The 17332-nt window shown below is 27.6% G+C and overlaps 1 protein-coding gene across 3 annotated transcripts in view; it reads left to right on the forward strand.

Moving 5' to 3' along the window:
• Positions 1 to 17332, forward strand: part of LOC113552163 — a 148439-nt gene that overhangs the window by 115367 nt on the left and 15740 nt on the right. For all 3 annotated transcript variants that reach the window (XM_026954894.1, XM_026954895.1, XM_026954893.2), the window contains exon 3: positions 10134 to 10211. In XM_026954894.1, the coding sequence (XP_026810695.1) occupies positions 10134 to 10211 (78 nt within the window). The remainder of the gene's footprint in view (positions 1 to 10133; positions 10212 to 17332) is intronic.

Below are 17332 nucleotides of genomic sequence, written 5' to 3' on the forward strand. Positions count from 1 at the left end.
CTGCAGTGGCGCCTGGAGTGCGGTCCAAGAAATAATAAGTAATGGACGGTAGAATTATTAAACGCAGCATACATCACTATTAAGCGGTCGAAATATAACATAATAATTACTATTTAACCTCGTGATATTTTGTTGATAAATGGGCCCGGGTTCATTACTGAACACCGCCAATATAACTCATGTAGTAATTGTATCATTAACAATTAAGTATATTATATAGATAACAGTAAAGACGCGTGGCTGTGCCGCCCGTTGAAAATTATTACGGCCCAATGTCGGTGGTACCTGGAGGTGAATGTAATAATATTATGTACATCAACGATATTAATTTTATTTTCTCGTTTTTATATTTATAGGTTTTTCTAGAATATTACAAAATAAATATTATGTCCAAACATTTTCACCCTATTTTTATCGTGTGCCCATCAGTTAAGTTGCCTATAGGTATCCTGCAGCACTATCGATAGTCGAGTGATGGTTTATATATATATATGTATGTATGTATGTATGTATACGGCCGTCGGTCTGAGTGCGATTTTATGGACTAACAGTTTCTTGTAGGTATACGTTGACGCACGAATAATTCAATTCCGTTTTGAATTATGACCGTATAACCGTTTTAAAATGTTGAAATCGCGTAGAATTGTATGGTGCATAGATTATTTTGATATAATATAATTAATTGGATATTTCAAAAATTCACTTAATATTTTATTTATGGACACTGCGGAAATAGTGGGCAACTATCCAAAACTCTGCGGTAGTTTAGTTCTACGTTCCAACCCCGTAACCGGTACACTTAAAATGTAGTTTTGTATAAATTAGTATACACGTCCGACCGTGTACTGTCATCACAATAATAATATATCAAACAGTTGGTTAAAAAGCGACCGCAGAGTTATTATTTAACTGCAGTATGATAATAACTCAATCGCTGTTGATTTATATGAATCGTTTTTCTTTTTTTTTTAAATATAACAAATATTAGTTGAAAACATGTTGAAATTTGACTATTGAGCATACAATTTACTGTGCGCTATTAACAACACTTTATACGGTGGTCAATATCTTAAATTCGAATAGTAGCGATACATGTATTGATTTTATAATGATTTATGATTTGAGTTTTTTTTTTATCCATCATCACTCATTAGGGCTTTAATTTTCAACTTAAATGGTAGTGACTTTGAAGAAATTAAATTTTTGGTACTTTTACAAGACTCAAATTGAAAATTCCTAAGAGTTTTAAAAATTCTAGGGGAACAAAATTAAGGAAAATTGGGAATTTATTCTTGAAACCTGCAGTATTTGACAAAATTGATTTTGTTTTTTTGGTGTAACTCAAAAAAGAATATTTTAGGTACTGTAGATACATGAAATATTCATTAAATTATTATATTAGCATTGTTAATACATGAAAACATTTTATAAATATTTTGACTCTTTTTGTGCTGTTTATAGGAATGATAAATGTTCAAATTTTTAGTTATTTTTCAGTTATTGTCGGCAAGATATTTTTTACTAGGTCAAATAGCTTAGAAATGTAATAAAAGATTCTTCATAAGTTGTTCATTTACTAATTAAAAAATATAGAAAATATATAGTTCAAAATATTTTTTTATAAATGTTTAAAATTAAATTTTGATAAAAATTCGTAAAATCTTAAAGGTTTATTTTATAACTTATTATTTAGTAACTAAAAATATATAATAATTTTCTTTTTATATGAAAATTTACTGAACTCTAAGAAAAAATAGCATCTTTTATTTCTCATAATATGTTCTACCTATTATACAATAAAAGTTTACTAAAAGTCGCATTATTTTTTTTTATCATGAAATAAACTTGGTAAAATATGCTAACGACTGTATATCCAATCGTTTTTCGTATACAATTATATATCGTTGAATTCAAAATCAACTCATCCATTACAGTGGTCAGTGACTAAATTGACTCTTACTAGTCTAGTTAGTTAGATTAGTTACTGTACAGTAAAGCGTTACCCACTTGCCCGCCTAATTTTACATTTTATAAATAAGATATGTTGCTATAGTAGAAGATAAAGGGATTATAACTTCCTCTTAGCTTTCTTTTTGTTTAAATATTTTTAATGTTTATTAATTTACTTAATAATTACTTTATAAAATTTAAACATTTTTTACTTCCTGGATATTTTGCAAGGTCTTTGTCTCTTTTATGTAAAATAATTGGTTATTCAATATGTACAACCCTTTAACACAAACATTAATAATTATTAAATAGTTATTACTATAAACAATAAGAAAATAAAACATTTGTTTTTACTAAATCTATAAAAATTGTTCTATCAGCCACAAGATATAAATAAATAATACCGATTTTTTAGATTGAGGTAAAGGATGGACGTGGTTTTAATAGTAACATAATGCGATATTATCTGTGTGTACCCTCTGTGATTTACTAAATATGCCCAACCAAATTTTTTAATAATAAAATTATTTAACTCTGATTTTTGTACTTTAAATAAGGACTATATTTTCATACAGATAATAAGATGTGTTTTTTAGAAACTTAAGAAATTTCTTGTGGTAAGTATAAGAGTATTTTTTTCAAATGATAATAACTTTTTTATTACAAATTTCTGAGATGATTGTTTTAATAACATATAATGGGCAATGGCGCATATAAAATATCATCGAAACCGTATCGAGTAATTTCTGAGTAATAAAACTATTAATACTAAAAACGGTTCATGCTAATAGGTTTAAAAGATATAGTACCTATGATTATTTTTAAATTAATTAATAATAGTATTATTAATTTATTACAATTTTATAATTTATAAAAATATAATATATATATAATCGACCAAGAATTACATATTATTTAAATCCATTGTTGTTAGGGACTAATATTATAAAAAAGGGTAGTTATCATCTGAAAAAATAAGTGCGCATACTTATATGTGCTACCATAAGATACTCCTTTAATGATAATAACAATTTAAGTATTTGAAAGTATATAGTGTCTATATACTGTCTATACGAATATATTTAATTACAAATTTCAAAAATCAGGACATGAATAAATGTAATATTGTTAAATATTAAAAAGGGTGAACACTAAATACGCCTAGCGAAACACTCTGTGTACAATTTAATGATACAAAAATATAAATTTTAATAAAATATGCTGGTTTGATTTGTTGTCCATCCATGAATGACTTGCGTGCCATCAATATATAGTAACGAACCGTGTCGTTTTCACGGTCGAATACGTATGCGAGTGTCCGGCCACTCACGTCCGACAATATAGTCCATAATAATCATAATCATTATGAAGACATTATATAATATCTAAACGGCTACGCGTGCACTTAATAGATATACTATACACGCGTTTCATTGATATTGAAGTGGTAAAAACAAAAAAAAAAAAAAAAACAATAACGCTAACCACCACCGATGTCACATGCTGCAATTTGATGTTATATCTCGAAAATCATTAGCGTGCGCTGCTTTATAGGTGGCGTAAACAACGCCTTCCGGCCATAACGAGCGTCGCGCAAATCGTATCAGCGCGACACACCAGACTGGCGCCTTGCAGCCTTTCAGCAATATTATTATATTATTATGGAAAATACATTTCGTTTCTCATCTCTTCAATTTTTTTTTTTTTTTTTTAACTGTGTTTTGTTTCCCGCGTTAACCTTAATAAGTTAGCGCTACCAAGATCCACCAGGAGAGGTCTTCGCCCATAATTGCCTATATAAATACGTAGCTCCGGGATACTCTCCTGGCTTAAAAGTACTGCCTCCTTGCTGCCGATTGAAATTCATCCAAACCCTAATGACTTTTTTTCTTGTCACAATTCCGCGTGCAATTAAATTTGACTAAACGATGCGTAGAAACGGATCGCATTGACTGGACGATGATAACATTTCAAACACCTGCAATATAATCCAAGTCATTTTAAAGTCGATATATTGATTAAAATGTTAATTTTTTTTTTTAAATCAGAAAAGTTTAAAAGTGTAAAATTTATTAGAATTAAGCTAATATTTTTTTAGTTACTTTAACTATTAATGTTACAACCATATTATACATCACGTTACTATTTTTGTTTTTCAAGATATAGAAATTAGTATTTTTCATCCAATACTCAGATCAGTTTATGTGCCTGATCTTTTGCAATCGTATGTTAAGAATATCTGTGAACAATAGGAACATCAACTATATATCTTACCCTCGGAATTGCCTGCTTCTTATAGTAGAATTTAAACATTCAGCTCATTGTTGATTTCTAAAAAATCGTCGATCGGTAGATATTATATATTTAAAAGGTAAAACAATACCAAAGTGAAAAGAAAGAGATTGTAGACATATGAAGATATGTAGTTATGTTGGCAAACATACTTTAATAAAGTTATTAATTATTATGCCAGCGATGACGACCCCCCAAGCTATATATTTTCGAAACATCAGTATGCCTAACTAGAATTTTTTTTGTATTTGCTCATTGAATTGACAATTTAGAAATATGCAATTTCGTGTATGTAAATTGATTTTGTACTTATTGTATGGTCCATTTTCTAATTAATGAAATTATTTGCATATTGATAATTAAATTAGTGGGTAAGTTACCTGTCTAAGGTCTATCAAAATATATTAATTTAAATTAATCAAAACCAAATACGTACAATATATATATATATATATATATATACATTGTTGAAATCGTTTTAGGGACACAAATTTATGAAAACGAAAACTTGTTTGACGTCATATTAAATAAAAAGAAAAAACATTTAAAATACTCACAAATAACATGAAATAACAATTTATTATACTATTCAATGCTATCGAACTGATCTCAATAATCTGGTTAGATTTTTTTTGTCCTTTGGTCAGGTCGTTTTGTGACAAATAACGTAACTATTATATTATATATGTATATAATGGTCCCAGAGTAATCCAACAATAGGTATATTCGTGCAATGTATCCGTAAACAGTTCCATTGAGCGAGTTTCAAAACGTGGTCGAGACCGATATGTAATCGTTTCTAGTGCGCTTATGCAGAGATATTCTCGAACGTTCGAATATAAAAATACGGAAGGCATCTGCTCACAATGTTGACGGAGACAATTTTTTTCTCGCAAGCCGTTTTTATATATTCTTAACGCACGCTGTACTAGCAATGTACGTAATCATGCAATACTAGTAAATGACCTTTGCGTGTACAATGTACACTGTACATGTTGTATGACAAATAAGACGCACTCGTGTCGTCGCAAAGGCTTAGAAATAACATTTTGCAATGCGTGAGAATTGTGAACAAGTAATGCAATAGGAATAAAACGATAAAAATAATATTATGTATTCACGTTGGATTGTAACAATTACTTTGACAGTAAATTATATTTTATAACCTACGCTCGATACCGATATTATGTAAAATAAAAATGTATATTATTTATGTAAGAAAGTTATATACAACATGCATATGTGTACCTATATATTATGTAACAGAGGCACAACGGAAAGGTATTATTAGTAGTAGTACCTATCTACCTATATCCAATGAGAACGCTAAAAGAAGATCATTTTTATTTCAACAATGAATTATTTAAAATTTAATCGAATAATTAACTTTATCCACGGGTGTATTATAAATTATAATTTATAATAATATATAATATAGTAGCCTTCAATGGTCTAGAATAAAACGTTGTGGATTTAGGTAAATCTCAATTCGCAAACTGACTTCAGGTCGGGCGAGGACGAAAAATCTAAGGATAAAATGGCAAAATGGTCTCATAAAAGCCATTAATTACGGCGTGAAATACACCCTAATTTTTCATCAGAATCTACAATCGAACAACGAATACAGCCTGGTAAAAATGGCCCACTACTAATGAAAACTCGTGGTGTCACGGAGAGTCATTCAACTATTAAATACTGGAAAACCGTTTGCAATAGTAATTACCCCGTTCGATGTATATATATTGCTTTTTAACGGCTGAGGACCGCCGTATGTCTTGAATCACCGTGTTGGGCTAATTATAATTTATTCAGTACACTCCCTTGGTAACTGGTAAGAAGTAAGAAGTAACAGTAGTGCGCGTTTATTACTTCGAGTAGTCCAACGAAAGAACCAAGTCAATATTGTGCGAATTAAATATTATTATTATTGCATATTATGAAAAATAACTATCGATTTATACAACAAGTACTTACCAACATAATTACTATGTACTTGTTGGTAATCTTTTTTGTTTACGTGCGTTGTACCCCGTAAACGTGTTTATTATAATGTGGGCTCTTATTGATTATGGCGACCATATCGCCGATCGCCATCAATCGATAACATTTAAATTATTTAATAATCACGTATTTGCGCATATCGGACATGACAATATAATTATATTGTTTAATTGATGTTTATATTTCATCGTCTACATAATGTAAGCGAAACCGGTAACGTGATTACAAACTTTATCATGTTTTATAGGAAGCACATCCTTGGTGGTAATTAATGGCTCTTGCATAGTTGTAGAAACCATTTCAAAACCAACAATCAACAACTTACATGTTAGCGTTTAAACCCAAAAGGCTATGTATTATACGTGTGGCTCGTATTCAACGTTTTACGTAAATCCGTGAAACGTTTCTTCGCCGCACGCTCAACACGTGACGGGGTATTAAGCCAACAATGAATACAGTAATCACGTATGAAGTGTGTAACCCTTCTAAAAACCTCGTGACCATTTTATACAATACAGTTACGTGTTATATCATAATATACGTAAATGGGCATTTAACGTCAATCGTTGATCCACTTCTAACCATACAATAATATTAAATTGCGTTTGAATTGAATGTTTTTAAAATATAGAAAATGAATCTTAACTTATTACATACACATTTTAATCTGTATTATGTAAAACGTTAAATATCCTCATACTCTTGAATAATTTGTCAAATTGAAATTTTGCAAGTAACACAAAATAATAATTGTATAATATGCACTCCAACATTTTTAATTTTCTAACTACTGCATAATATTTTAATGTGCATATTTATTATATTTTATATAATATCGTAATGTCAAGGAAATAAGTTAAAAAGCCGTAATCTGTACTCCTTTAGTCCTTTATAATTTATGGTGTTCGTAAATGATAAAAATTTAAAAATTTAAAAATTTATATAGGTGATGCTTGCCCGACTTAATTAGGCAATTGATTAACGTATTCAATTTTTAGAAACACTTAGATTACATAGACACATAGATTCAATTTATAAATGATGTATAGTTTTATATAAAATACTAAATTGAGCAAATTAATGGACAAAACCCACTTATACCCAAAAATATACCAAAGTAGCCTATACAAATCGTTTTCTTCTAATGAATGTAGATTATATTAATATTATAAAAATATGCGTATTAAAAAACAACTGTTATCTTCTAAAGTATAAATGTAAAACCTTATTGTATAGTCTTCGTCTTACTCTCAAAACAAGTAGATAACATAATTTTCTATCACTATATTTATTTTATCATATTTAAATTTTAAATTCGGTATCGTATAATGTTAGCCCATTTATTTTAGAAAAACGAATTCTTTATAAAAAAAAAAAGTAACATTACGTTGAAAATTATTTCAAAATTAAAACTTTGCATAATCTTCCAATCTTCAATAAGAAAAAAAAATTAAAAATTATTTTGTTCGAAATTGAAGTTAGACCGCAACTCCTTGGCACCATCCATCACTGGTGATATGTGAGATGTATACTAAAATTCTGTAATGGCTAATTTGCACCATTATTCTCACCATATTGGTCATCATAAAAATAAAAAACATACATTATTAAGACACTACAATTAAATTTATATATATATAATATATTCATTAGATTTTACTTAACTCTAATAATAAATATACATTTAACGTATTTAGTAATATAATAATAGTGAGAAGAAAAAACAACAATAAAAAAACCCGTGAAGGAAAACAAGAGTATATAATATTACGATGAAAGGTCACTTATACATTTTTAAATGTTAACTAACCCGTCTAAAATTAGGTATATAAAATATACATTTAATAAAACACAATAAATATAAATAAATGGTATTTGTAATGATTTGAAAAACCTACTCTATTCAAGAAATAAAATCAATACAATTAGTACAACAAAAACATAATTAAAAAAATAAAAATGTAAAATAAATTATTCTATTCGAAACGTGTATTGAATATTATATTTTTAATTGGTTTTTAAATCGAAACATTTTCTATTGGTTACTAAAAAAATATTTAAGCTTAATAGCTTAACTCAAAGTACAAGATTTCTTCAAGATTTCTTTGCATGATGTATAAATATTATTTAATATACTTAAGACCAAAGAGACTATTAAACATAAACTTAATGTAATCGTTTTTAAAATATAACTATTGCCTTTTAATCTTAAAAAAGTATTAAACTGAATGCCACTATATATCAGTAAATTCTGATCATAGCTTATACTATAACTTTAATCAATAAATAGAAAGTAAATTATATAGATTATATATTTAAGAGCCAACTTAGATTATAGTAATAGTGGGTGATTCTTACCGTTTTAGATTTTTAATCTTTTTATTTATTTTAGCATATCTACATAATAATTCACTATGCATATCCACAAACATTTTTCCTTGAATAATTCTGAAAAAACTTTTAGTTTTAGTTTACTTTAAAAAGCCATATTTTGAAACCTTGTTTTTATACATATTTCAACATTCAATCATTTTTATAACATTAAAAAGTGTTGTGTGTTGATTCAAATTTCAGATTTTTTTCAACTAAAAACCACTTATTTACTGTAAATCGTTAAGATTATAATTTGTAAACAAATTTTGATGTACATAGATCAAAATTCAAACAAATAGTTTTGTAATCTGAATTATTAAATAATAATTTGTAACAATTTTCTAAGTATGTCATAGTTAAAACCTACTAGGCTAAATAATACATATGCATTATATTTTATACTAAATGTAAAGTAAAATTATTAAGGATTATTATTCTTAGTGAAAAATTGATAGTTTTCTTTCATAAATAAAGAAATATGTATCACTAAAAGATATTTCTTATATGGTATAAAAAAAACTTGTTGTCTAAACATATGGTGTTCAAATATAAAAAAAAAAATTGATAAACAATGATTTGATTAATTGCATTAATAAAGAGTTAACAGATTTGGTAAATCACCTTATATAATACAATACAATGATAAAGTGTATAATAATTATATTATAAAATTAACCATGTAAAAATAGACTTTTAGTTTAACAATTTGCAACATAAAAAAAAATACTGAAAAACAAAAATACTTAAATAATATACGTAGGTAGTTTTAACGGAAAAACTAAAAAAAATTGTTTAATAAATCTAAATTATCTTTTTAACATAAATCTTGGTGATAATTTATTACATTTTTACGTTTTATAAGACTTACAATTAAACTCCTTAAAATTCGTTTCTTCATTCTATAATACAAATGTTTATGACAGTTGAACTTGGATTTCTTTTGAATAAAGTAAATTACATTTTCTGTATAACAAAAGGTTTATGATTATATAATAAGTTCATAAAATAAGTAAATATTTATACACCAATATACGTGTATAATATAAATTCTTGAGTAATTATGTTTATTATTCTTAGCTATACACGTATTATTGCAATAACATTTTGGGAAAACCATTTTTTTTATTAAACCATTATGATCAAAAATAATAAAATATGTTTAAATGTTTATAATTGAAATAAAAAACAAAATCATAAGTCATGTAGGCGTACAGCGCATGACTATAACTGAGCACATTTCATTGTAAATTGTTTATATTGTATAAGTTTGTTTTACGAATATATATATATATATACAATAGTCTTTTACATTTTCATACGTAAAGTAGGTAGGTAACTTGCGTACTGTATATTGCAACAATAAAATGTTTACTACGATGTTTATTAGTTAAACATACACGAACTTCGAACTAACAACAAAGTGATTTTTAAATGTTATGTTATATATACGTGATATTATGAATTATATATTATTACACGATATGTAAATGTTGTACATGGTTTTTATTTTGTTTCAGCTGGTTCGAATATTGTGGGCAAGTTTACTCAGAGTGTCAGACGAATAGTACAAGACGTCAAGGACGAAGGCACTGCTAGTATGTTACAAAACTAATTATTATGATACAGTAGAAATAGATCCATATATGTGCGCTGTTTACACTTACAATTCAAACTTATAGTGGACGTCGGTGAAATTGCATTTTTGGCAACGAAAAATTCACCGGTTTCTTTATTCGTAGAAAATAAACAGAACGTAAATAAACGTAGATAACCAACGGGAAATGGGAAACTATCTAAGAGAACAACATTTTCCTTCCCGTGCTAATAAACACAAAATTACAAACTGTCTACTGAAGTACGTTCTTCTCGTGTGTCTTCGGTATCGTTTAAATAAATAAATAAATACCTTAATCAATATATTATTATATTATTAGCTGCACTGGTTAAATCACACATCGTTAAACATTGTAATTACGGCCCATCAAAAACATATTTTTACTCACTTGAATTATTCTTAAACATTGTCAGTGACAGAATTCTGTTTATAAAATATTTTAATACAGTTTCAAACGGTTACTGGATTTTAATGAGGATTAAACATATTTCTATGTAAACACTGAACTAAAAAAACAATTAAATGTTTAAAAAAACTTAAAAATAATATAAAGATTGCATGGTGTGTTTAATAAAATAAAATAACTATAATTTATTAAATCAGTAAAAGTATTTAAAAAATGAAATAAACAAATATAAATCTTCCTTAATATTAAAAAAAATATATATCACTAAATATTTATATAGATATACAAATATTTACTGATATTCTTAGGTTATTTAATATATTTTTAGTTATATTGCTTTTTTATCATTTAATAATATCTTCATATTTTAAAATTAACAAGAGCTTTAACATGTTATAAAGAAATTTGACTAGTTTAAGAATAAACAACCACAAGCTCTAACGATTTCCAACTACTTCATAAACAATTATGAAACCTTACATATAAATCATTCACAAAATGTTGTAGCTTACATTTTTTACGAATGCACGAATACATGATTTAAAAACATAAAAAAAATATAAAATAAATAATGTATATAACATTATTAAAATTATTTAAAAAATATACATCAGTAATTCTATAAATTAATCGCAATGTCTTGATTAAAATAAATAATAAAATTAAATGCTTAAAATCAATTACTCATATAATTTATTATAAAGCTGATTTGTTTTTGATAAATTATCAGCGTAGGAAAAACTAATATAACAAACAAAATAATAAAAGTGTAGTTATTCAAGATATATATTTATACAAAATTGTCTAACATTAAAATATTATGTCAATTATATTTTATTTGTCTGTAATATGTAAGCTATTTTATTGAGGACAGTTTTTAATTTAACTCATATCATTACTAAGAAAATGTCCATGAATAATTTAAATATTAAGTTAATGAAAATTTGCAGAATTTCAAAAATAGAGCTAATTATTTTAGAGTTACTTTCAAAAGGTTATAAATATTTAGTAAATGTTTATTAGTTGTTCCTGATAAATTACCCAACAATAACGAAACATATCTGTGGTTATAAAAAATAAATTCAAAACTTGATAATTTTTTATTGAAATTAAATAAATGCCTAAAACTGCAAGATTCTAAATTGATAGGGGAAGGCATACAACTTTTGAAAATCTACAAGTGGAACATAGCATAAAAAAAAGTTAGGAAACACTGTGTTAGAACAAAAAAAAAATTAATAGAATAGCCATGTCACCTAAAAATAAAAAACGATATTTTCTTTTATATATGAATTCCTTATTATTTTTCTATATTTATGTATACAGTACTACGAAGTTGTTATTTTGGATACTATGGGATCATCGGATGATCATAAGTATATTATACTGTAATAGCAAGTATCAGTTCCGTGTTCTAACACTGTCTTATCTTATTTCATCTTAAAAATGGTACGATGCCAAAAAAAAAAAAAATAATAACACTATAAAAATACTGTTGTTAATCAATATTTCATTGTAACAATAATAATAGTTTAATACTTGTTAAGTTCTAGATGTTACAAAAATATGAATCAAATTCACATTAAAATTTGAAAATTTTAAAGAAAGAAAATCGATTAAAATATATTGTATAATTTTATATCAATAATACTGTTATGTTAACATCATTATTAATTAGTCAAAAATCAAAACGATTTACATATTTAATGTTTATTTTACCTATACTCCTTAAATAATATTAATTATTTGGTTATTACTTTTTGAAAGTTAAAAAGAGTTTTATAGTGTTTCTTAATTTCGTATTTATTTTAAAGTGGGATTCGTCTAACAAAATTTTTTATTGAATTTTATAATATCATATTAAACACCGCCATATGAATTTTTAACATATTATTATTGTTATGTTACACATAAAACATAACAATATTCCTAAAAAGTATAAACAATTTTTATTACAAAACAACATGATATTTATATTAAAATTAAAATGAGAAATTTCGTTCAAAAAAAAAGCAAACAAATATTTGAGTATAACGTTGAAGCGTTTATTATTAATTGATTAATCAGTCTTTATAATTATTATTACATTTTTCTATTAAAAGTATTTTGGTAGAATTTTTAGTCTCCCAAGGGATTTTTAAATAATTTACCATAACTTCTTAAAAAGGAAAATAACACATAAAATAAATGCAAACTTTTTATAAAAAAAAAATAATAATAATAATAATAATAAACAATTTATTTTTTTATTGGTTTCACGAAAATATCGATTTTACTCCGATTATAGTAAACCAAAATAACATGACGCAAAAATAATATGGATTTATGAAATATAATATAGAACGTGATGCATCGGAGATTGAGTTAGTACGTTTATCGGCACACGTATAAAATAATATTATAATTCAAACAAAAACGGTTTTAAATTATTGTCATTTTTGAAATGCACTTTGTTACAATAAAATCACTCAATTTATATTTTCTACCATACTCGATTGATTATCTTAGCAGTTTCTGACTCGTTAGACGAACGGTGGGCGTGTATATCTTCATTACTCTATCACAATAAAACTTAAATTGTATTATAACAATGTAAGAACGACTTTATTAATAATATATTAACACGTCACGAAGAACACACGCGATTGGCACTCGAAAATCGCGATTGTTCCCACCCGCGTCGCGCCCGGCCAATATAACTTTGGGCCGTTTCGACGCGTTTCGCATGAGCAATTGGTTTCAGCAGCGGCGGCGGTAGCGTAAGGGACAAAAGCCAAAAGACGAATACACTCGTCGGAACGCGTTTGACGTGAAAATCGATACCATTACCGTTGGTCGTCTCGGAGGCCGTTCCCCGCGGAGTTTGGCCGTCCGTCCGAAAACCGCTGACCGTGCCCAGAAAAAAGAAAAAAAAAAAACTCCCAAAGGCTCTTCTATAAGTCCACCAGAGACGACAACTATGGAATTTTTTTTTGCGCATGCATACGTTTCCTACCTAAAATCGACGATATTTAATAACATGTTAAAAGTGTAGAGGTGATGTGGCGATTTGTCTTTTTGCTGTTGACCATCCCTCGCTAGACGACGGCGTTTTACATAGGCAAAACTGTATGCATCGTCGTCGAGGGGCAACAGTACTAATATCGTACCGGTAAGGCGTATAGCCATGTTTAACCGTCCGTACTTCCGGTTCGTTTACAAATTATATTATCGTTGTACCATCACTCTGACGACGACGATGACGACGAAGGTCGTCTCTCGAAAGTCTCTCGAAATATTGATTACATTCAATTCCATTGAACATTCACAATATTATATGGTCTGTTGTGACGATTCGCCCCCAACTATATATACACGCACAGCTGTGTACGTGAAATAATATCATTCAATTACTAATAATATATTATTATTATGCATTATTGGTGTTATTATCAGTATAAAATATGAGCGTTACAGAATTTTTATGGCCTTGACCTCATGATAGAAAAAGAGTGACTTGGTGTATGATTGACTGGAGGTGAAGTGGAGTGAGAGATCATTATAAAATACTTTTAAACTTTTCCCGCCTCGAATATTAGTTAAAAATAATAACAAACATTTAAACTCTTGAATTATTAAATTTTATGAACGTGTTTTTTCGTCGGAGGTACTTTGCTCACTTTCCCAAAAAAGTTTTTACCCGAACCCGGAGCGTAATGCCCTAAAAAATGAAAATATTTAAATTTAAACACGTCTTTTTTTTAAGTTTCAACACATTATGCAGAGTTTAACAAGCATTTTCAGGGCATTAGGAATAATTTCGGAAATTAATAATTAATTATATTAGCCGCTTTTGCCTGCCGTTTATTCGTGTATTAATTTTGTATATAGGCGCGAAAATGAAACAATTCGTCGCCGTCAGTGCAAACTGTCCGTCCGTTCGCTAACAGTTATAATGCAATAATATACGTCATTGCTAGCAATATAAATTATATTTATATACATAATTTACGCACGCATATGTGTACGATGTGTTTGCGTATGTGTTGTAACAAACTTGGTACGCAATATAGGTACTTACGATCTAAAAAGTAGAATGATAAAGTAACGTTCCCCAAACTAAATTCTAAAATTATTATGAAAGCTCCACATGAGAAAAATTGATTTTAGTGTACGAATAAGCAATTATTATTATGCATAAAAATTCTAATTTTTACATTTTTTACATTTTTTTTTAATTTATAATTTTTATGCGCTGATTTAAATAGTAAAAGTAGAGAGCGCTGATTTTTACACATCTAATATATAGACTAGTTTAAAGTAACTGGCAAGCCAAAAAGTTTAAATCAGAATCACCTGGTATTTGTTCCAAAAATCGTAAAATGAAACTCTGCCAAATGGAACCACCAACACAACAAGAACTTTATACTTACAAATCAGGAGATACGTCAGAGTAAAGTCCAGTTAAATTTAATACTCACTAAATTTGTTTCATGTGCTGAGGGTTAAATGTATTTCTCATTTATTTGTAGGTTTAAGTGTATAGGATTTATTCTTAAACTTGATGTTGAAAATCTTGCTGTAAGCCTGTAAACTGTAGAAAAAACAGAATTCTGTTATGCCAACAGCTAACATATTGCTTTATATTTTTAATTGTTAGCAGCTTTATTACTGGTTTTATTTTTTCCAGGTCAGAGTCATACAGCTTGTATAATATATTGCATTCCTTGTGTTCAAAAGTCACATTTTCCGTAAATCTTTGTCAGCTCTAATATTGTTTAATCACGATTCACGATTACATAGAACTAAATCATAAAATTAACTCGATCGTAACAATAATTATTTCAACACCATTCGCTACCCCCAAAGACTCGTTATCATATATTACATTAGACACTGGACCGTGTGCATATATGCATAAAATATTTTACATTGTGCAACAACGTATTATATTATATTATGTACGTGTCACATGGTATAATACGTGTCGTTTAGAGGGAAAACGATCTTAAAAATGTATATTTCTCATTCCACCGAGTCGAGCATTCCGGTTTATTTTTTTATTCTCCTCGGATATTTATTTTACGAATGTATTTCATTTTCTCGCACGACGGCTCCGGAATTGTTTTCCGCAGAATTTCAAATTATTCGACGCGAACGCCGCCACCGCCGCCGTTGACGTATGCGTTCCGACACCCGTCAACCGTAATGCAAGTACGTCACGATGATAGGTTCCGTGTCGCGTCCCCGTTAAACTCTTTGGCTTCAGTTCCAGAAGCGCTTTATTGACTCGGGCCGAATGTCGATCAAAATGTTTCCCTTTCTTCTCTCTTTTGCCCTTGTCCGTCGAACTGATAGAAAAACTCCATTGAATTGCGTTGAAATAGTCAGGCGATGAATCCGTAGTGGGTCCCTCCGCGGAAATCAATATGATTTATACAATATTATTTTCGGAACTATTACTGCGTTAATTTGTTCAACGTATACCAAATGAGCATTGTCCAAACATGAGTACTATTGACTAGTAAGTGGCACTATGAATTATGTTTAGGGTTATATCCGAAATAATTGATAACAGTGGTAACGATGATGATGGTAAGAGAAAAAATAATAATTTCAAAATTGTATGTCCAATGGGATATAAATTTAATATTATTTACTCTAATAAGTAATACGAATAAAATAAAAAAATCAACAATATATTTTCAGTAACTTATGTTGGTTTCTAGCGTTAGCCTATTATTACAGTAGATTCTTATTATGTCGAACGTCGCTATCTCGAATTTTTTAAAACATTGAAACTGTCATTACAGTTAATAGCATTTTGCTCTCGATAACTCGAAATAAAATATTTATTATAGTAAGAACAAAAAATTAAGTAGTATATTCAGCATAGTGATTGTGATTTCACACGTTGGTATAAGTCAATATTTGTAGTCATTCGTAAATAATAAAACGAAATGGAAAATAAGCGTAAATTAAATATCCTTATAATTAATTTTTACATTCTAACAAAAGTAAAATTAATATTAAATAAACTATATAATGACAGAATTTTAAAATAAAAATTAATTTATTCATTATTGTAATTTATTGATATTTATGTAATATTAGTACTTTAAGTATTCAAATTATGCATTTTAAACATTTAAATTATTTACCATTTTTTTAAGAATTTTAATAAAACTCGATGTTTTTGATATCTCGAACTTTATCATGTTCCCCTTAAGATTTGACATAACGATGATCTACTGTGTTTCTATTTAAGTACTTAATTTATGATAAAAGAATTATCTTATAATTAATAACAAATTTTAAATTATAATATTAAATTATTATGTGATACAAATATATAATATGCTTTATAATCCTATAAACATTTTCATGTCTGTAGAGAACTCAATTAATGATTTGGATTTAATTAATACTACTCTGTATAACTTATCAATTCGTTTACCACTTCCTAATAAGATAATCATGATAAAAAAATCGTTGTCCCATGTTTTCATCAAAATTAGCATTTTAAATGGGTGATGGTACAGAAAAATGCTTTTTTTGAATCAAATGCAATTGGTATGAAATAAGTTTGTCAAAAATTTTCCGATAATGTGCGTAGTTCGTGCATACATTAATTCAGAAACATTTTTTTTTCAAACTAGAAAGAGTCAGTGCCAGTGAAATTAATCTCCCATCAAACAATTTTTTTCATTCTTTCT

The sequence above is a fragment of the Rhopalosiphum maidis genome, chromosome 1, assembly GCF_003676215.2.
Source record: "Rhopalosiphum maidis isolate BTI-1 chromosome 1, ASM367621v3, whole genome shotgun sequence".
NCBI classification, from domain to species: Eukaryota; Metazoa; Arthropoda; class Insecta; order Hemiptera; family Aphididae; genus Rhopalosiphum; species Rhopalosiphum maidis.